The following is a 22,469-nucleotide window of genomic DNA, read 5'->3' as shown; positions in this document are numbered from 1 at the left end:
TTTTAAAAAAAACTACAAATGTTCTTATACTAACAGCTAAAGTAACTCTTTTCTAAATCCATTGGTTTAATTGGGTCCTATGTTTTTTTTTTTTGTTTTAAAAAAAAAATTATGGGAGACTTAAAAGGGTACAGGGTTGAGATATTTCAAGCTAGAAATCTCAGTTAATAACCTACACTGGGCCTACACATAAATGAAAGCTCATGTGTCAATTGTGACCCCCCTTCTCTGAGCACTTGTAGCCCTTAAGGGAGTCATAATTATGCACAGCTCACCTATGCCTGGAACTTTTGCGTTGCTGTCTACCTGTGGAGCTACTATGAATGTGTGCGTATGTGGGGAGGTATCTTCCCAATGAAATAGTAGAGAAGAAAGAATTGTACTCTGTAGCAGGCACTTCAATTGCCAAGCTCTATACAACCGGGGACCCTACTTTTTTCCCCAAGGCCATCTTCATCAGATGAGCTTGAATGGGCCCTTATGGCCCTGCTTTCCAACTCACCATTCTAGTAGTTTCATTTTGTGGGGATCAGAGACAAGGTGTTTTTGATGGTTGAACTGGCCTACAAACTGCCTTGCCCAAGCAGGTCCACCAGGCCTCCACATTTACCACTATCATTTATTCCTTCAAAAAGCCTCTCTTTCAGCTGACTTTTAATTTACTTTAACCTAACTTTTTTTTTTTTTTTAAACAATGAAATCCAACAAAAGGAAGAGCAGGAGCTGCAGGGTGGGGTGGAGGTACAGGAAGAACCATAACTAGACTGGGGGGGGGGAGGATAATTAACTAGAGAGGGAACTTTGGGCATATTCTGGCAGAGGGGTGTGGTTCATGGAGTACACACCCTCTACTTCCCTCCCTCCAATAGGTTGCCTAAGTTTGTAAGAGTCTCTCTTCCTCCCTCCCCACAATGCTTATAATAGAAGTAACAGAAGGAAAAGGTGGGAGCACCACTAGTCACATGTAAGCCCACATAGTCCAACTGGACTTACTCCAGATTAGAGTGTACAGTATTACAGCTTTATGAATTTTTTATTTTATCTAAGTTAATTAAATTCTGGTATAACTTCTTTATTTGTGAACCAAAACCTTTTGAATCAAATCTGAAAGTGTGCTTTTTAATGCTTGTTTATATGTAAAAGTTGTGCCATTCACTGGTTGCATGCGAGGTGGGGGGGAAGAATTATGTTATAAAACCTGAAAAAATTTCTCTAGCCCCCTAAATTCAAAGCAAGTTTGTCAAGCCCCATTTTATATCCATGCTGCTCTCCAATTTTCTGTTTTTAATTGCTTCGAATGGTCCTGTCACTTTCATTAATTCGTCCAATCTGAATTTCACATTGTGCATTCTTAATCGACTGTAAGCCACTGTGGGGCCTTTGTAAGGGCCAAAAGATGGGATATTAATAACAGCAGCTAACAAATGTGTGATCTTGGCTGAGGCAAGCGGGGAGGGGGGGGCGGGACGACATTTAACACACAGTTTCAGCCCTCATGAAATTAGACCTGTCTGGTGAAAGGCTGCAAAACTGTTCACAAAAGAATAACCCTTAGGGGAAAAAATACATCTCTCTTGCTGAGAGAACTGAGCAGATACTTCTTTGTAGCGAGAAGTGCTATCCACAGCCACCTCAACACAGAAACTTAACATTTGTTCAGTGCTTTCCAAGTGTGAAAAGCACTCCACGTGTATTACTGCAAGGTATCTTACCACAGATAATGTAGGTTACGTATTATTATTCCCATATTGCAACTCGAGAGTCGAAGCTGAGGGGAAGTGGTTTGCTGAAGTTCATGGCAAAGACAAAATTCAAACTGGAGAAATCCAAGTTCGTTGCACAGTCTCCAAACCACCATACTAAATCAGTTTGTATTGAAATGCACATTTGGGTACAAGTCTCACTGCAATATAGCACTTGTGTTCAAGTAACAAGCGGCCTCAGCAATGGAGGAGCAATGCCATCTTCCCTTCTCCAAGCAGTAGAAGACCAGGGGACCAGTGGCTATGAAGTGCAGAGCTTTGCACACAACTTTCACAAGAACGAAGTTAGATATGGGATGAATTGGTTTCAAGACTAGGTAGGAAATACACTCACAAATGACTAATTCGAGTCTGCATATAGCAGTATAGTTAGCACTTGGTTACCCAACTTCCCACTGTTTCTTTGAGTGCAACTCAGATATTTGCCCCTCCCCCCCAAAAAAGTGGGGAGAAATATCCCCACATCACAGATACAGTATGTAACCAGGCAAATCTGCTATAAGCACATGGCTACAAATGCTACATATTACCAGAGCAGCACAGGAGCAGGCACAGAAGTAACCTGTAAATTAGGCCTAGAGTCACTTGCATGTCATTCTGCATCTTCCAGGCTGGCCCAGACCTTTCCAACCTCTCTTCCCACATTGTTTCAGCAAAGGTATCAGATGCAAGCATGACTTCAGTAAACTCTGGCTTAAGTGCTGAAATTTTACTTCTGTTGTACTGTACAATTAGATTTTCCAATTTAATCAATCATCTAGTGGAGTTCTTATTGAGGCAGATTTCCATTAATAAGATATAGCCACTGGTTTCTTATGGCCAACTGAACATTTAATCTGGTTGACCATGACCTGTGGAAAACAGAATGTTTATAAAGACACTTAAGGAAGGTAGCTTACTGAACTTTTTTAACCCTTCAAGTACCCCCATCACCAGTTGTTTCACAGAAGGTCATAAATTAAACTACATGCTTTTAAAAAAAAAATCAATTTCTCCAAAACAGAGAAGAAAAATTATAACTAGAAAAAGGCAATCAAGAATGTACAGAAATGTTTTAGCCATATCCAATATTGACAACAAGGACCCCAACTTTACCTTGATAAAACAAAGCTTATTCACTATTAGGAATACATTTAAGAAGCAGACACTTAGAAATATAATTTTCTAGGTTACCAAGAAAAGAAATATTTAAAAAGGACTGCAACCACCTAATTGGAACTGAAGTGATGCATTCAGGTTTGCCACAGAATCAGCAACCAACTGAGCTGAATTGCTTTGTACTCAAGCTACAGAAGGCCCAGCAAAATAGAGCTGAAAACTCCATCTGAATGAACAAAATGTTCTTCTTGCCATTTATACTGTGTAACAGTAATCCACCAGGGAATAAAAGGTCAAGGCCGCACTTTTGGTCATTACTGAATCATTTGAGATGATCTGTGGTGAGGAAAATCGAAGACTGCGAGAATGCAGCAAATGGCTTGACCTCAGACCAATTTTTGTCTCCATCTGTCTAACCGACATGAGGATAAAAGCTCTTTACAGGGCATTCTTGGAGATTTTTTTTTTAAATCTATGCTGCAAGCCAGGAATCTGTTTCATGTATCATTAATAAGGAAAAGTAGCATTTTGTGCCACAAACACTTCAGATTCTTATCCTTTATCACCCAAAATATTCTCTTTTCTTGGAAGTTCACCTTGCTAAGTTTTAAAACGAGGGCCCAATCCTAAGGAGTGTATGCCAGCTCACCGCCAGTGCTAACCCAATGCTTGGCTAGCAGCGGTGGAGCACCAGACCACTGAGCAGCAGAGAGGTAGGTGGGGGCATGTGGGAGAAGACATTCAGGGGCGGGAGTGGGGCAGGAGGGAGGTGGGACTAGTGGAGCTTTGCTCCATTGTATCAAGAGTCCCCGTGTCAGGCTGGCTGCCCAACGCTCTTCATTCTACAGCGATCCTCAGGTCATCCTTGAATCAAGCAGTTCCACTGCGAGGCTACTTGGTTTACCCCAAGGAACGGGACAAAAGTCCCCTTCTCCTGAGGTAGCAGCAGCTGCCTGGAGCTACTGGATGCAGTGGCAGCCATTTTCTGTGCCATTGTAGCTCCACATACTGGGCGGCTCAGGATTGGGCTGTTAGCTGAGAAAATGACTTAGGGATGCTTCTCATAGCAGAAGTCACTTCTGCTTGCCATATCTGCAGACTTCTATGCCCATAAAAGTGACTCTGGAGTTCTCCAGAGCCTTGCAAGCATGGGGGGGGGGGGAGAATTGGTGCTCTACCCGTAAGTTCAAAAGTACCTTCTTGCACACTGGGAACTTCTGATCTATCTTAGAGGTTGTATTTTAGGAGTCTCTTATGTACAGGAAAAATAATCTAAAATCAAACTGAAAGAGCCAATCTGTGCAGAACTCAAGGGAATTATTTCTGGGAAACTGTCCACCATACTGGTTGCCTATGGAGTGGTTGCCCTCATTTACTTTTAGATAGCTCCAAGCAAAGTTGTTTCACAATTAAAAACTGAGAAAAAGGATTAAGACATTTTACTTCTCAAATCCTCAAATGTTCTGCTGCACACAACCATTACTGACTCCCAGTTTAATGCCCATGATAAGCATGCATTATTAATACCCTTTTATTTAAAAACTAAAATGTGCTAGTCCCTTATTTTGGCAGTGGCAGCAGCACATTAAGAGGCAATGTGCCATTTCAAAAAGTTTAAGCCCCCACAGTATATCAATGTCAAACAACAGCATGTCAAACTAAGATTCAATTCAGGTAAGTGCCACTGCCAAATGTTCTTGTTCCCAGACGTGCTTTAAGATTATTTTTATTGCTTAAAATTTAATTTGTTCCAACTCACGTCTCCATGACAACATTGGCTAGCCCTGCAAATCATTTGGGTAATTGGATATCTTATCTCTCTATTGCTCTCAAATCAAATGATTCTGCTAGAATTGTAACAGCCAATCAAGTTTACAGGCCTCTTGAGTAATAGACTTAGAAAAGTAGCCACATTCATCTCCTATTTACAGCCATATTAACCATTACACACACACAAAAAAAACCATAGAAGGTAGCCTTCAACCATATTTCAAGTTATCAATGCTGTCAGCATTAATAGTGATATCAACAGGAAAGGGGTGGGAAAACTTACTCAAAACAGATTACGCTCAGACTGATAAACAGGAATACACACTCAATTCAAATGAGCTTTGATCAGTTACTAAGTATATTTGCAACAGAAGTTCATCATTTCAAGCCTCCCCAGACTCCCTACGTGCAATGCACTTACTATGCATTCGCATAATGGGAACGCTATACTGTGCATCATTGCTACCCCCCTTAAAAATTCAGATGTGCATTTTGACTAGCAAGTGTCTTGGTGCTGTCTGAACAGTGTTGATGCGAATGAATGCTAAACTCAAGAAGGCACACCAACTATATTATGCTCTTCTTGTCCTTTTCAGGTCATTCACAACCCAATTTACAAGTCAGTTAAAAGTCAGATTAATATGATTTCAGCAGTTTTAATTCCCTTAACTGGCTAGCGAGACTAAGTAGCTCATTTCTTTTCAAGTTCTTCTCTGCTTTCTGCTCTATGCATTGGGGCTGCTTCACACATGATCAGTTTCCAACTATGTACCACTTCTACATAGGAAACTGGGTAAAGTCACATGTCATGAAAACAACAATGGCTCTTCTGCCATGTCAACTGGGTCTCCCTCCATAGCATGCATGTATGTATGCCTTGCACATGACTATATACACAAGAGATTCCATCCAAGTAGGAAACTGTATGAATCGAGCCCAAGTTCCCAGCACTTAGTACAGTACAAGATAAGCGGATTCCTTTCCTGCCTTTATCTAAACTACGGGCTGTGTGTTTTACTAAGTATTCAGTACTGGTACACAAACATCTTCTTAAAAGTTTCTGAGTATCTTTAAATTTGTGTGGTCCATTACCCTGAAAGCTGAACCCAGGCATCCTTGTTCCATGTTAACCACTCTCCCCTCTATAATCTTAAATAATAACCCTTTAACAAGAAGTAATTTTTCAGTCAGTTCGCTGCAATATTTCCTTCCACTGAGATTATTCACTCAAAATACTAATTCAAGTGCTGGTACAACATTTTATCATTCTGGACTTTCAGCTGAACATAAGAGTTAAAACACTTTCATTAAAAAAAGTCTTCTAGTTTCTAATTTGTGATGTCTGTTTTACACATGCGAGGCTGTTATTAAGTGGTAAAACATAAGTGAAATAACCCCAAATGATGAACAAGTAAGAGTAGCAACATCAAGACCCAAGTTGACTCTGGAAGTGTATTCACAGAACCATTTTGGGATCTCTCAGTTTGCACAACCATTTGCTTTATCCCAGTGTGAAAATGAACTTGTCATTACAAATAATCACCAGCATAATGACCTCTCAATTTTTCACTTGCACATGGTTGACAGTGCTCATAGTAGCAGATTCACAACACCAGCATATTTGAGGCACTTTTAATTCAAGCAGGATCAAACTAAGAAGTCCTTGTAATAGCTGGAAGGGTCTCGCCCTGCATCTTTTAGGCTTAGCTGCATGCCATCTTGACCAGGCAGCAAACAAAGACCCCTTCTGCTTTGCTCTCCTCTACTAAACTGAAAGCTACCTTTGTGTTTTCACAGGCTAATCCATAGAAGCCTTTCACGTGGCACAAAACAGAGGTTGCAGCATTTTGTTCCCTAAATCAATTTTCTTCTCAGCCATCCACTAGATGTTCCAGCACAGAGAAAGAACAGTCCTTCCCTTCTAATTCAAAAATCCATACTGCCATTGCCCTTGCAAACTGCTAAACAAGCAGTATTGGCAATTCACTTGTGTTCAGTAATATATTTACTGCAAATCCCAATGGCTTGCCTCCTAATGCAGTTTTCTATTGTGTCTGTTCTTGTCAATACACTGACTGGTCACCTTACTCCATAAGCTGCTTTGACCGACTGTTTACCCAAGATATCAAAAGGCTGAAAAACAGAATAAAAAACATGGCTGGATTTTCTGTCCAATCATTTCTGAAAGCCTTACTACACAGAGCTGCCATTTAGCCAAAAGTCTGTCACCAATTCTGAAGAAGCAGGGCACAGAGCAGCCATGTCTTTACTTTCAATCATTTTCATCAGTTTAATTGTTTCTGGGTACCTTGATTAATCAAAGTAAACTTGCAGATTAAGAACTCCTTGCACAGTTCCACCAACGCTATTGCAGCATTCTAACTGAAAGCCACAAAAGGCATGTTCAACTAAGACAAAGTTCCCATTTCACATAAAAGGTTGCCTCAGAGCTAATTCACGTATGAGAGAAGCATGTTGTGCAGTCATCTCACATTCATTCCTACCATTTAAGGTCTAAATGAGATTTCTAGTTAGACAGTGCATCCTTATCAAAGTCTTCTTGAATGTGGAAAGTTTATAAATGGCCTTTGTGTGTCAAATTGCTGCCCCTTAAGGGATTAAACAGCTGAAAAACAGAGAAAGGGCATAACCTGGGAACAAACAGCAGGTGGGGAAGGGTTTCTTAATTCTTCCCCTGCTTCTATCCTTCAACTACCCCAACCCCCAGCCTTTCTTCCTCATCTCCAATCCAACAAACCATTTTATTGAATTGTGAATGTAGACCCATTAAGCCATGAAAATGAGGCTAATCCAATGTCCCAAACACACAGCAAGGTGTGGTCTACTGCCAAATGTCCAGTTCAGTCCAAGGATTCAGTCAGAAACCTGGATGCATTCTTTTGTACTTCAGTGTTACAATAGGTTTATGTAATGCTTTAATTGCAAAGTCAGAGAAAGACATTCATACCAAAAATTAAAATTAAAGCAGCCCCCTAAAAGGAAAAGTCATCTTTGAATCTGTCCCAACAATGGTCATTATTTCTTAGTAATGTGGTAAACATGGATCAGGGTTGTGCTACAATAAAGACAGCAGCTTATGACTGATAGTGCTCCATACAAAATTGTATATGAAAAGAAAATTGCACAGAGGAAGCTACATCCCTCCTCTCTGAAATCAGCCCTCGTGACTGCTCTCTGATGGAGTGTGAACATGAGGCCACATGCATTAGTCCCACCCACTGATGACTGGCCCTATTCCCATCCTCTCTGTGTTTAGGATTTGCCAGTGGAAAACATTCCCTAGAATGTTCCAGAATGTTCTCAGGCAGAATTACAGGCAAAAAGTCTACCTCTGCAAATGCTGAATAAGAGGCAGTGGGATTGAGGCCAACATGTGCCATCAGAAGGGAGGTACGGCTAACACGCATGTGCCTTTGAAGCCTTATACATTGCGTGAATGCTTGAATAGGGTTCCTGTTTTCTACAAGTGAGCAATCAGGGATGTGAGCCCCGTCTATTACCCGAAGTAGCAAGCCCAAACCTAGGTTTATCACCTCTGTGAAAGCTAGGCCAAGCGAGTCTCTTCACTGCCACTCTTTAAAGAAATGTTTAAAATGTCGCTCTAACCCACTTCTGGACTTAGCCACTACTGGTCTTTTAATGTGATTGGGAAAAGATACGGATGTAGAATAAGAAGTATTTTAAGAGTGGTTCCTCAGAAGAACGAAAAAAGAAGATTAGTACTGTTAGCAGTATGCGCCATTTTTGAAGTTGTGATTATTTGGAAGTGAGAAGGCAGCAAGCCAAAACATAAAGGGCAGAGTGACAAGCTTGCCTGAGGCAGGTCAGAAAGATCACAGCAATCCACCCAAAGCAGACAAAGGCCCACCTGTCAGTTTTAGGATGGCAGGAACTCAAACACTGAAGTAGTTTATACAGTCTGTCAGTGGGTTCAGCAGTGATCAATCTTTCTTTGGCTGACTGCCACTGAACAAAAGCTAATCTTACACCTAAACAATTTGGATTTTAAACACACGAGAAGTTTTACCTCCTGGTTTATTCTGAAGGTGATTTGATGAGAATGGCACACACAGAGAATACTTCCCACATGGCTACCAGTGTCCAAGCAAAAACTCTGTTTTGGCACTAGATTTACCACAGTAGCCACTGTTAACCCAGCTGCCACAATGAGCAAGCTTTTTAACTCTGAATTTTTGAATAAAGAGCATAATCTTTATAACTGGTTCCTTTGAACAACCGACACCAGTAGTTCCCAAACTTTTTAGAGGCCCTAGAGCAGCCATTTTCAACTAATGTTTACAGGTATGCTGTGGAAGTTTGGGGGAGGATCATTTGTTAGTAGAGCCACTGGGGGATGAGAACCCCTGGTGTCAGCGCAGTGTGCCTTGTCAAAAACCTGATGGTGTGCCTTGACAATTTTAGTGCCTTCTCAGTGTGCTGTGAGATAAAAGTAGTTGAAAATCTTTGCCCTAGATGCTGCTGCCCCATTTTTAAATGCCCAGGGATGTGGCTATAATGATTGGGCAGCCATACTGTCCCCATCAGCAGCTTGTTTAACTGCAATGCACATAGCCTAAACTGCCCTGGTAAGTGAAAATCTTTTATTTCCCATTTCCTCAAGAAACAACATGTATTGTCACCAGAAAGAACCTGTTTATATGGCTTTTTTCCCCCTTCACCACTAGTATCTGCACATTACTGCTCTCCTACTCACATCATGCTCTCCTACTCACCACAGTACTCACAGTTGCAGCAGAGCTTGGCAAACGAAAATGAAAGTCACCATAATTAGTGGTGTGCCAGCAACTGCAACTCCCAGATGGGGGATGGGGGAGATCATCACTCAGTTCTACAAAGGCTAACCTGAACTTCAGCAGAAATATACAAGACCACATGTTACAGAAAGCAGCTCTGCTTGCTGGCTACTGCCCAGTTTGCCATAGTACAAGAGACTTGCAAAGTAGGAATGGAAGGTGCTTTACTGTCTTAAAGACTTATGCGCATGACAGTTAATTATGGGGCAGAATTTAGAACAGAGAGCCAGTCTTATTTTACTTGGTAGAGACGTTTCTGAATACAGCAACCTTTCCAGATTTCTTACAGTATGCCTTAGAGCACCATTACTACCAAGTTTGTAATTAGCCACTCAGAAGGAAGCTAACTACAGGCTTTGTTCAAATGTGCATATAAGAGGGCCAACACTTGGGTTTCAAGACAAGCAGTTTCAGGAGGAGAGAATTTAAAGTAGAGTAACAGTGTGGAGGAGGGATGCAGAGAGAACCATACAAGGACCCACAGTTTCTCAACTCCAGATAACCTCCCAGCTTCTCCCCCCCCCCCACAGAGTTCAAAGTGAGGACAAACATGCATTTTGAATCCCATAGGAGTGGAGAAGCTGTGAGACAGAAAAGGTTAAGCACCCACCCCCAACATCTCTACTCCAAGTTCTACCCTCCTATGATTACTTCTCTTTTTAAAAAAATTAAAATGCGACAAATTTCCAATATACATGCTGCGCGTAAGGCACATTTAGTCCTTTACCTGGTTGGGCAAGTATGAATTGCCCCTAACTGACCAGGCAAGCTCTACCTTTTAGAATTAACTGGGAGGCGTCAGCAGCCATAGGTGCAGCCTCCATAACAAAGCCCTATGTTTAGGTTTGCACATTCTTTGCCTCCCAACATGTGAACTGCATACCTTTCCATTCTCTGACAGTGTTATTTTTTCTGAATGCTTCAATCCATTTTTAATCCTGCATCCCTAAATATAATTACCTCAGGATAAGCTTTTCCAAGAAAATGCACATGGGAACAGACTACACATTTAGAAGAGAGGGCCCCCCCACACACACACCATCAAGGGCATGCAATGGAATCACAACATAGAACTAATGACAGCTGTTGCATATCTACTCTTTCACTGGTCAAGAATGTATGTGGGACAATACATCACAGGCACTCATAAGAGGTCACCCCCTCAAAAAAAAAAATACATAGCTGAAATTATGAAATTCAGCATTAAATCCGAGAACAATACTAGCAACTTTCAAATATGCACTAGTTTCCTCCTTGGACAACCACATTCTTTTTTTTTTCTTTTTTAAAATTGTCTATTCACTTGGCCAGAACTACTGCAATGTTTACAATGAGAAGAAAGTTTTAAAGAGGAACTTTGACACCAAAGGCAAGTGGAGTAGTGACAATGAATTCAAGTTTCACTAACAGGAGAGCGTGCTGAAAACTTTCCCCATCACTGCATTTTTTCAGTTAAAAAAGATGTTGTCAGAAGTGACAACTTTCTGTGTCCCCTGATGATGCCTTGCTAAGCATTTGGTTATAAGCCATAAAGCAGGAATAATTTCAGCCTGTCAGGAGTCTAGCTAATGCCCAGTTTCCCCCTAGAGAGAATTCCTGTCAAACGTAATGAGAGCTCTGAAGGCCCTCTCTACAACATAATGAGCACTTAGGCCATGCTGGTGATCAGCCAGCAAAAAGCATCAATTTGAGCCTGGCTACACCCTAGGGGCTACACATCACCAGTTTTAATAAGAATTATGATTACTCTCTACCAAATGCCTAGAACATACAGTCCATGTTTAAAATCTGGAAGGGTGTTTTTTCTTTCTTTGTTAAAGTTTAAGAAAACCTATACAGGCTCAAACATTAAGAACTTCTAGCTTTTTGAAGAAATGCAGCTTTGTTGGGAGGGGATTTATGCATTTTGTGCAATTAAAAACGGAATCCCACTGCACTGGTTTGTATGTGAAAAATCAAGGTTTATGTACTGCAATATACAATGAGCATGCAAATTCCTCCTAAGGAAACAATTTCCTTCCTATTGGTCTCTTGCACCTCTCAAGAGCAGAATTAACTGAGATTCTATTAAATTTATGCAGACAGTTCATACTATTAGGTTAAAGTGTAGTCTCTATTGCGGAGATACTATACTCTGTCTACAAACTTCATAGTTAAACAACAAATGTTTCAGTGAACACCAAGACTAAAGGCAGAGGCCTCAACTCCAGGGCTCTTTCATTTTGGGTGCTCAAATGAACTTTGTTTTTAATTCATTGTTTCTAATGACACTTCTGCTTCCACTGTGCCAGGATATTTTAATGTCAGTCATAACATTAGAGGAAACTACGATGAATGACAAGTTTATAAAACCCATGATTTGCAACATGTCGGTTTATTTTAGGTCTCAGTTTAATAAAAAGTGTCAGCAAACAGCCTCTTGGACATTTTGTTTTTCCAACATAAATTTTCACACTAGTATTAAGACCAACATTTTCAGAACAACTGCAGACAAAGAGTTATCACAAGGAACAAGAGACTGAATGTGCTGTAAGCACATTCATTTCCCTACCTCCTGCTAGAATTCAGTGATACCTCCGAGCAATTTAAGTCACATTTACATGAGTGAATATTTTGAATATAAACAAACATTACCATTCTACAGCTAAACAGCATCTACCTTTGACACAGGAGTAACTTTGCATTTCCCACATGTTCTTAAAATCTTATAGATTTTTATAGTAAAAAAATAAAGGGTTCAAAGTTACAAAAGCAGAATTCAGCACTGAAACACACTTGCTTAATGGAAGTCTTTGAATATACTGAAGATGTGAAGCCTGAACTAATCAATTTCTGCGCTGTGCCCTAGCCGGTCAGCCATGCTCTTTAATTTAATGAAACAAGAGTTTTAGATGAAATAGCACATATACATCAAGAACGAATTGTATTGTTGCACTCTGAAATGTGTCCAACTGTGCAACTTCATCTAATGATAATTTTTTCAAGAGGCCATTGATTTCTGAAAGACTTATTGTACCAGCATCTTGATGAAAAAGTGGATGTCAGCATATCTACAGAATACTTATACCCTGCCATTAATGCTTTCTTTGGCAGACAATAACTACTCAATTGAAGGTCCTCTGGGCTGAGCAATCATTTAGCTTTTCTTCTCTTATGAGGTCCTTAGTGCCTTGTTCCAGTTCAATACTCTTTTTATTCACCATTATAGTGGCCATAAGTGTGAATTTTATGGGAACTTGCAAACTCAGTCATAAGGAGGGCTTTCCAAGTCACTAATCTTTTCATGCTTTTAAATTGCTAGGGTTAGAGCAAGCATCAACATATGCTGCATGGAAGAAGAGAGACCAGTTAGGCCAACCCAAGGTTGCACTAACATGAAATTTCTTGTAGAGATCCATTTCCTTGAAAGCACTTAACTTTAAGTGCCTCTCTGAAGCAATATTAAAAGGACAGAATAGTACCATATCAATAACTGCTTCATATTTATTCCACCGAGATAGCCAACTGGTGGTTCAAAGAAAAACTGTACATTTTTACCAACACCGTTTCCTTGAAGTTTTGTTTTCAGAGCTAATCATAAGGCAATTTCAATTATTAACGCAAAGTCTTGGGTATCAAAGCATTCCACATTAATTGTTATTTCACGACTTTTGTAGTCATCATACCTGTTTGTGCATTTCAATATTTAATCCATATGACATTTCATAGTACTGCAATTAGAAAAGAAAAATCTGTTAGGGATGAACACAGAGCAGCAACACTTAAGACAAAAAAAAAAGCAAGAAAAGTTGTCTTTACCATCACGTAGTGTCTCTGCATTTCTGTCTTTTCACTTGCCAGCTTCTCACATTCCAATTTAAGGCTAGGAAGATTTAAAAAAAAAACACAAAAAAACAGGTATTCTTAAGTATGTCACTCATTTCAAGCAGTTGCTTCTATTTGCTCTCTGAAGCAAAAGCAGTTTGGAGAACTGTCATGAGATATTGTAGTGTAAATACTGAGAAGCTCTAGCATACTGTTTTAATATAGAAAACCAAGCTGGAATATGCAGAGTACATAATATCTACTGTGATCAAATTAAACACACGTTTTATTCAGATGTTATATAGAAACCATGCTCACAATGGGGGAGGCCGGGTTATGACAGGCTGTAGTAGTGCACCAATTCAGCAATTTCTACTAGTGTGAGATTCAGAGAGGTAGCCTCTCCCTTAAGAGAGAACATTAAAGTTGAGAAGAACAGTTTCAACTGTACTTTTTAGGTGTTATAACCAATTGTTTTAAAAGAACCAGAAAGTTCTAAAATTATAGTCAAATGATAAGAAGCTTATTTTCACGTAGTACTAGATTATACACTTGCCTTTTTCTGAGAAGAAAAAAAATGAAGAGTAACAGATCAATTTGAGAACTACTACATGGTGCACACACAATGAAGTCCCTGTCCTCAAACCTTAGTTAAAAATCATACATGGCATTCTACAACATTTACCACAGTGCAATTTCATTAAGATCGTAGAGCACATTTGGCATCAATTACATGCTTAACAAGTTTATACTCAACCTGTTCACAGTTTACATCTTTCAACTGAAAGTAAACATAGCTTACATTGAAACCTTAGGCATGTATACTCAGAAGTCAGTTCCACTGGAGTTTACTCTCAGATAAGTATGCATAGGATTTCAATCACATGCACATTTACTTAGAAACAAGCACCACTAACATAGCTGGACTTACTTCTAAGTAAATACACAGAGGATTATGCCTAACTAATGAGCAAGCCTTACTGAGATTTATCTTGGGGTAGGCAAGCACAGTATCAGATTTATGTCTCAAAAACATTTACATGGAATTAACTCCAGTGGAAATGTACTAAAACTGCCACCATTGGGATTACAACTAGGGTGCATTATCTCAAAATAAAGGCCTGTAGGGTATCAAGACAAATCTTTTAGAAAGATTCAAGTAACTGAATTCTGCATCTTTGATAAAAGTTATTTGTAGTAGTGCACTTAAATACCTGGACAGCTCCTACAGTTTTAGAATGTTGCTTATTTGAAGGCTACTTATCTGAATGGTCTTGGATCTTTTGAGTTAAGATTGTGTACACAGTGCTCTGGCTTTGTAAGAGCTGATCTCATTTTTTGCTGCTACACTTTAAGATAACACACTTTAACAGCCCAATTATCATTCCTGTTTGCTTGGAAGTGTCCAGCTAATTGCAAGGGGACTTACTTCCAAGTACGTGTAGGAGTGCAATTTAAACTCCACCTTTTGATGCAGGTAAATATCTTATCTACCCTCTTGGCTGCAATTCTATGCCCACTTAACTGGGTGTAAGTCTCACTGAGTTTAGTGGGAGTTCCATCTGAGTGAACAAACACAGGGCCAAGTTAAAATTGTTCACCATTTTGTGAAGTGCCAGAGGCTATTATTGGCAATGATGGCAAGTTCCTGCTATCACAGTGCCTTATAAATAAAGTTAATTTATAATAAAGCAATAAAGTTGTAACTGACCCCCCCCCCCCGTCATTTAGTAGTGGAATGCAGAAGTACAAGGACAGGAACACCAGCTGACCAAATGTCAACTCAAGACTCTTTAAAAAAAAATTCAGAGCAAATATTGACAGTTCCTGTAAGGCTCTGCAAGTACATTCTGGGGGGAGAACCACTCACCTGAACTACAGCCACACACACATACACCAATTAAAAGACAATAGCCAATATTTTTTTAATACTTATTAGGCAGAGTGACAGGCCTTAAACTGATTCCACACGCCCCCACCTGGGCACAAATACAAAGTACATTTTAAAAGAAGCAAAAACACATCCTGTTGAACAAGCATGCTATGGACAAACCTGAAATCCTCCTCCCAGGTGCCTGCCAAAGGTTTGCAGAGCATGGGGAAAGCAACAGTCAGCAGACCAAACAGACTGGCACCCACCTGTGATATTGAGCTTGGAGAAACTGGAACTCCTCTTTGATTCGGTCTAGAGATTCGGGGATAGTGAACTTAAAGGGCTGTCCTGCAGCCTGGTGTGGCGTCTGGAAAAGGGGGGGGGGAGTGAAACAGAGTTAAAACAGAAATGGGTTAGATCCGAAATGAAGACATCTCCAAGGATAAGCAACCTTATTGTGCTGTTGTGGTGACTTACTTGCCCAGCCCTCCAAAGTGCAAAGCAGGAGGTCTGACCCCTTAGTGCCAGGGAGGGCCTGCTGCACCTGGGAAGCAGAGCTTGGCACTGCCAGCAATCCCTTGGGGGCCTGCAGGACACCCATTGGTACTCCCTCTCCCTCCCCCCCCAGTCACTAAGTGTGCAATGCTTTCACTTACACTTCACCTACATACTCCCCGCTTTTAATACTGTTTGGGAAAATACCCTGCACGTTCTCAGGGGCAAGATATTCCCTCATGACCACCTCCCACCCCCACTTCAAGGGGCAAGCTGTACCCCATGACCACCCCTCCCCCACCACTTCAAGGGGCAAGTCGTTCCCTCATGACCACCCCCACCCCCACTTCAAGGGGCAAGCTGTACCCCATGACCACCCCTCCCCCACCACTTCAAGGGGCAAGTCGTTCCCTCATGACCACCCCCACCCCCACTTCAAGGGGCAAGCTGTACCCCATGACCACCCCTCCCCCACCACTTCAAGGGGCAAGTCGTTCCCTCATGACCACCCCCACCCCAAGAGACTTCAGCAGCGCCTCAGCCTGAGCCAAGCAGTCCTGCCCACCCCCACAGCTCGAAACCCGGGAGGACCAGAGGCAGCCAAGCCCTCCCGGCCATTGTAGGCTGGCAGGCAGACAAACAAGTCCGGGAGTAAACAAAGGAGCAGACTCCCCGCCACGGGAGGGGGGGCAGGCGAGGGGAGGCTTCTCCAGGAACCCCGCGAGGGCACCAGAAGTTTCCCAGGGCTCTCCTGGGCCTCGGGAGCACTGCCGCTGTGCAACCAGAAGGGGGGGCAGCAGAAGCGGTGGGGCTCCTCCCGAGGCAGCGCTCCCTGGCCAGGCAAGGGGCCTCCCGTCCCGCCTGGGGAGGGGCGGCCAGGGCTACTTACGGGATGCCGGCTCTGGGGAAACATGGCTGTGGCTGTGGCTGCGGCCGCTGCCGGGCCCCCGGGCAAGTCGATTCTCGGCGGAGCCCCGAACTGGAGATCCCGAGGGGAGCAGGCAAGGCGGAGGGGTCGCTACGCAGTCTCTCGGCGGGGCTGCAGGCTCATCCTCCCTCCGGGCCCCGTCCGGCCGCTTTCTTTGTTGTGACGCTCCGGGCAGGGCAAGCCACCGGCTGAGCACCACTGTCCGGGCAGGGACGGTCCGGCTGCAGCTGGCGACGCTCGTCCTTTTGGGCCTGAAAGCAAACAACCTCCCTCGCTTGGGCCGGCGGAGAACTTGCGCGCTGCACTTGTAAGCCCGGAGAGCCCGGCTGGAGGTGGAAGCTGCAGCTCCTGCTTCTCGATCCCGGGAGGGGGTAGAGGTGGCGGCAGGGGAGATCCAGCTAGGAGCTTACTACTATGCCCGTCTACTCAGACGTAACTCCCATTAGTGAAAATGGAGCTTACTCCCAGGAAAGTGTGGCTAGGGTTGCAGCCTGAGAGCCCAATCCTATGCCTGCCTACTCAGAAGTAAGTCCCATTAGAGTCAATGGGGCTTACTCCCAGGAAAGTGTGGCTAGGATTATAGCTTGAAAGCCTAATCTACTCAGAAGTAAGTCCCATTAGAGTCAATGGAGCTTACTCGCAGGAAAGCGTGGCTAGGATTGCAGCCGAAGTCAAGTGCCCAGCCTGGTCGAGGGGCTGGAGCTTGCACAGAGAAGGAGTCCCACTACAAAGGGCCGCTCGGCTCCGGGCGCCTGGCGAGGACTCCGGGTCACGCTCAGGACACGGGGAAGGAAATCAAAAAAAGAGGCGGGGGTGGCTGGCTGGCTGGCTGGGGGGTGTTAGATCGCAGCCCCGCTCAGGAAAGGGAAAGAGGGGGCAAAGCCAGCCTTCCGTCGCATCCAGAGAGTTGCAAAGGAAAGAACCACACACACAAAGGCAGCTCCACTTCGGCTTCTCTTTCTGCTCCCCCTGCGGTGCACACCCACGCACACCCCAACGCAGAGGGGGGTGAGAAAAAAGGATCAAGAAGAAAAGGATCCCCCTGGCTGTATCCTCAGCGCTGCCTCTCTAGGCCCGCAGCGCATCGGACGACACGAGGCGAATCCCACGCTGCAGCCCGGGAAGCGGAGCGCGCAACTGGACAAGCAGCATCCTAGGAAGCCTCCTCCCCGCCGCCTTCTTGCTCGCTCAATCCCGGGCCAAAGTTCTTTCCAGGATCCCTCGAGGAAACATCCGGGGGGGGGGGTAGGGAGAAGAAGGCGATCTCTCCTCCTCCTGCTGGTCCTTCTGCCCCCGGTCCCCAAATAATCACCAGGATTTCTCTTCCATGAAGACAAGAGAGGCTCGTAATCAGAGAAAACTCCGCGGGACACGCAGCCTCGCTCGGCGGCGGCAGGATCTCAATAAACGGGACACACAATGTATCCGCCCGCGCTGGTTACATTAACACGCGGTTTCACACTCCTCGAGCTAACCAGCCTCTGGGCCCCGCCCCCGAAAGAGGGATAGCAGGGGCAGGGTGGCCAATGGGCTGCTCGGGGACCAACGTGGGGCTCTGACATCAAGCCAATGGGGTGGCGGCTTGGGTTTGGGCAACTCCTTCCCCTTCTCTCCCTCCCTCCCTGCCTGCCTCCCCGCCTCGCCTTTGCTAGGAAGCCTTTCCTCGCTGAGCTACAGGACCCCTCCGAGCGAGCCAATGGGAGGCAACGGAGCGCTCAGACAGGCAGGGAGAATGGGAAGGTCGGGGAGAAGGAGAGTGGAGAGGCTGAGCTGTCACTCAAAGTAACGTGGGAGAGCGAGCGATGACTATGCTAGCCTGCCTCTCTCTCTCTCTCTCTCCTTTTATTATTATTATTCCTTTACCTGGCCCGGCTCTCTGCAGAAATCTGTGAAAATAACACAGGGAGATAAATAATGCATCCCTGCTACAGGACAGGCAGGAGCGAGAGTCAGATAGATGCTGCCCTGTTTAAGCTAATGGAGGGACGAGGGTCTGGAATGTTGCCTTGGAGGATGGAATGTTCATACCTATCTGTATCAACGTTCCATCCGGCCAAAAAAAAAAAAAAAAAAAAAAAAAAGCCAACTCCTCTCCAGGCCTTCAGCGAACGTGTTGCCTCTTCTTCCAATCGCTTCCTCTTTAATTTGTCAGAAGGGTGAGTGTGTGAACTGAAGGGCCCAAATGTGCCCACAAGAAAGCCACAGACAAAATGCCAACCCTCCCTTTTTCTAGCCTCCCTCTTCAATATGTGGGGTCAATCTCAAGGCTCGTCCAAAACGTTAGGATCTGGTCCATGCCCTGTGTTTCAGAGCTTGCCTATCAGGAGATTAAAAATAAATCTCTCCATACAAGCTGCCCCATTCTTTGAAGCTCCCTTACAGTGCCCCACTTGGAGAACCCCCTCTGCTGTCTCCCAGCCGCCCAAGGGCTGACCTGACCAGCTGAGCATTTTGTCAACAGGGTAAAAAAAAGGAATGAAGGGACTGTTTATGATCAGACTCCAGACTTGGTCCTGTGCTGATACTACATCCAGGGGCGATACCAGCGTTTGCATCACCTGGTGTGAGAGTTCATTGCGTCATCCCCCTGATAGAGCTCCTCCCATACCAGACAATACAGAATAAATTACAATATCATATGCACAGCCTAAATGCAATGGCATCACTAGAGTTGGTGTCACCCTCATTAATTTTATTTATTTTAATATATAACAGCACAGGTCACCGAATCAATCAGTAACCAACACCACTTGTCAACTTGATGACATTCACACAACTGAATATTAGCTCTGATACATGGAAATGAGAGCTATCTTATTGGTTCCTTGCTGTGTCATAACAAAACCCCATTGGCTGTTGGAATAATCAGTCTCATTGGTCAGTTCTGAGTGCAGAAATCCATTTTTTGTTACATAAGGCAGTTGTGTTTTCTTTTTTTTGGTTAGTTGGTCATAACTTTTGATAGAATACAGATAATTCAGAACAGTTTGTTTCATTACATTCTGTATGAAATTACCATTCCAATGATGTATTATTCATAATTACAAATTATCCAAAAGTTTTCTGTAATTTTGGCCTCTAGTAGTGTCAGTACCACCACCACTATCCCCGAGGCACCCCCACACCCTGCTGGTGATGACCCTGGCTACACCAGCAGTGCAGCAACTGCAACGCAATCCCAGTGGGATGGTCTCCATAAGCAAAGCTCCTCCAGCACAAAAGAGGAGGAAGAACACTAGAAACAGCAAGACCATACTGGTGCAAACCTCCCAGTAACACCATTAGAATCCATGGAAGCCCTAACACAGCCCAGCATCCATGGCCTGACATGGTGGTCTGACATCAGTGCAATATTAGTCCAATGTGCAAGCAACCAGTCAACACATCATATCCAGCCCCAATGTCAGTGGCCTCAAAAGTACCAGCAGGGTCACTGGTAGATGCAAGGCCAATGAGCAGCCATTGCTAGGTAACACCCGTCCTGGCAGCCCCCAGGGAATGGGACAACACAGCATCAGTCAACCATGGGCATATGCCTTAATAACACCCCATGCACACACACATGACATAAGCACCCCCATTCGATACAGGAGCTATTGTGATGTAAGCAGCGAACAAGGAAAGCAGACAACTGCTAGGAATCCCTGCACCCATTCAAGTCCTCTTATATTATTCACACAAACACACACATCCAAGAAATATCTGTTAAACCACAGTAGAGTGAAGGAAGACAGCTCCCATGGAAGAGGGCAGTCATGTAAGCACACAGGTCTCTCTGTGGCTGGAATCCCCCAACTGGAAGGAACCCTTTTTCCAGGAGAAGGACAAGGGCTAGTTAACAGCACTCAGCTACACAGAGATGCATGGTTGCAAGCCAGCTGAAACATTTCTGAGCCCAGTCAATAGGTTTACCTTGCCCGCTAAGGCATTCATGTTTTGCTTGACTGGTAAGAAATACCCATGACAGATACAAAGGAAGAGGAGGCAACTCTACAGTCCACATTGGCCTGTGCCACAAAGTGGCTCTCTAGCCACTCAGCCACAGCAGGAGACAGGCAAAGAGCACCTCACTGTACATTTAGCATCCTAAACAAACAGGCACACCCGACTGGAAGGCTGCAGCTCATGGACCTACCAGAAGGAGGGTCAACCTTAGGGCTGCTGGTGACACAGGATACCCACTGCAGTGGCCAGACCATCCTGTTGCATAGTCGCTGGCACCTGCAGGTGCAGCTATCAGTGTGTTGCCCTCCCTGTCACCCTGCAAGCTGCATGCACAATGGCAGCAGAGAAGAGGGGACTCATGAACAGAGAGGATTGCCCTCCCCAACCACTGAAGCCCAAGGAGTCCAAAAGTGAGGATGCTGCAGATCCTGAGAGCAGAGAGGCTCCCCCACAAAGTCCTACCCTGAGGTGAGAAACAAATAGGGTCAGAAGGAGGGATCCCTATCTGCTAAACCCAGAGACAACAGGTGCACTCAGGTCAAAGTTTTTATTGCACTTGCTCAAAGAAGGAGCAACATCTGAAAGTGAAACACACAAGTGGGTTGCCAACCATCTCCTCCCAGCAGAACTGCAAGTGATTTGCTGGACAGCAAAGTAGTCAATGTCAAATGAGATTGCCATTCACCCCCTGTCCACCGGTATTTTCTCCACCCTTAAACTGCTGCATTTATCAGTGCAGAAAATCCAACTATTTTGAGCAGTAGTAGCAAAAGGACCACATGTGTGGACTTCTATCAGGCTTGCTGTTCTGTCTTTTTGCCCAGATACAGCAGACCACAGCATAAGCAGCAGGGATATGGGGGGGGGGGGGTACTGTGATTCCCACTTCGTGCTGTATTTGCTGCCGTGCTGCAGACAGTGCGATTCCACCTGTGACTACAAATGGAAAAGCAACACCTGGCTGGTGTGACAAGGAGCCCATCTGGAGGTGCCCTGGGTCAATTTGGCTCTGCTGATGTCTCATTTCTGAAAACTGGACTTGCAATAAGCTGTTCAAGTTGAAATGGAAAATAAGTTGTCCTTGGTGGAAGGAGGATGAGAATTCCTCAGGAGAAGAGCTGCCTGAAATGTCCATTAATATAATGAGTTGGTAGATGAAATCCTGCATGCACAGAAGTGGCTAAAACTCTCTGTGTGTTCCCATGGAGCTAGAATTTCATCATATACCTCTTTTAGAAAATTGACTGGAATTCATCACCATTTATGCTTCACATTTATTTAGTACACAGAAGTGATCCTGTTTTTGAGACTTCTGCAATGTCCAACAGTGATATTTCTTCCAAACACAGCTTCTGGTCAAACACAGTATTTGCATTTAGCCCAGTTGCACTATTGGCAAGTGGGGAAACCTGTACCTATTTGAAAAGTCATAGTGTGGCATGCTATCAGTGGCATAGCTAGAGGGGGTGCGAAGCACTAAGTTTTGCTGGGAGCCTCACTGCAGCATGCAAGGGGTCTCTCTCCCTCCCCTTTGGAGCCATTCCAGGTGGGGGAGGGTACAAAACGGAGGTGTAAGCACAAGGGCCACAAATGGCTCTGAAGGGGAGGGAGAGGGACCCCTTGCACGCTGCAGTGAGGCTCCCTGCAACACTTAGTGCTTTGCACCCCATTTAGCTATGCCACTACATTATGATGAAATCCTATGCATTGGCATGATGGATGATAGTTATTTGACTCTATACTTAATGTGGTAGACTGGCCCACATTGGGCAAACAACATCACCAGAAACATCACCAGAAAGATGGAGGGCAAAAAAAGGCATTTTTACCTGGCCCATAGGTGTACACATTTGGTCCCTGATGCATATATGCAACGTTGAGCAGAAATTTAATAGCTACATTTACCATTGGAGGGGACAAGAGGTGGACCCTACTAACTAAGAGCCCAATCCTATTCA

General features: G+C 44.0%; 1 protein-coding gene across 4 annotated transcripts in view; it reads right to left on the bottom strand.

Moving 5' to 3' along the window:
- Window positions 1-17,944, bottom strand: part of LOC136642229 (transducin-like enhancer protein 1) — a 78,647-nt gene extending 60,703 nt beyond the window's left edge. For 3 of the 4 annotated variants that reach the window (XM_066618588.1, XM_066618589.1, XM_066618590.1), the window contains exons 1-4: window positions 16,528-17,944; window positions 15,410-15,510; window positions 13,265-13,328; window positions 13,132-13,176 (exon numbers count right to left, since the gene is read on the bottom strand). In XM_066618588.1, the coding sequence (XP_066474685.1) occupies window positions 13,132-13,176; window positions 13,265-13,328; window positions 15,410-15,510; window positions 16,528-16,551 (234 nt within the window). In that variant the 5' untranslated portion in view covers window positions 16,552-17,944. The remainder of the gene's footprint in view (window positions 1-13,131; window positions 13,177-13,264; window positions 13,329-15,409; window positions 15,511-16,527) is intronic. The other variant, XM_066618591.1, reaches the window with a different exon arrangement.
- Window positions 17,945-22,469: the final 4,525 nt, after the last annotated feature.

This window comes from Tiliqua scincoides, chromosome 2, assembly GCF_035046505.1.
Source record: "Tiliqua scincoides isolate rTilSci1 chromosome 2, rTilSci1.hap2, whole genome shotgun sequence".
Classification (NCBI taxonomy): Eukaryota; Metazoa; Chordata; class Lepidosauria; order Squamata; family Scincidae; genus Tiliqua; species Tiliqua scincoides.
This window is presented reverse-complemented; position numbering and strand designations above follow the sequence as displayed.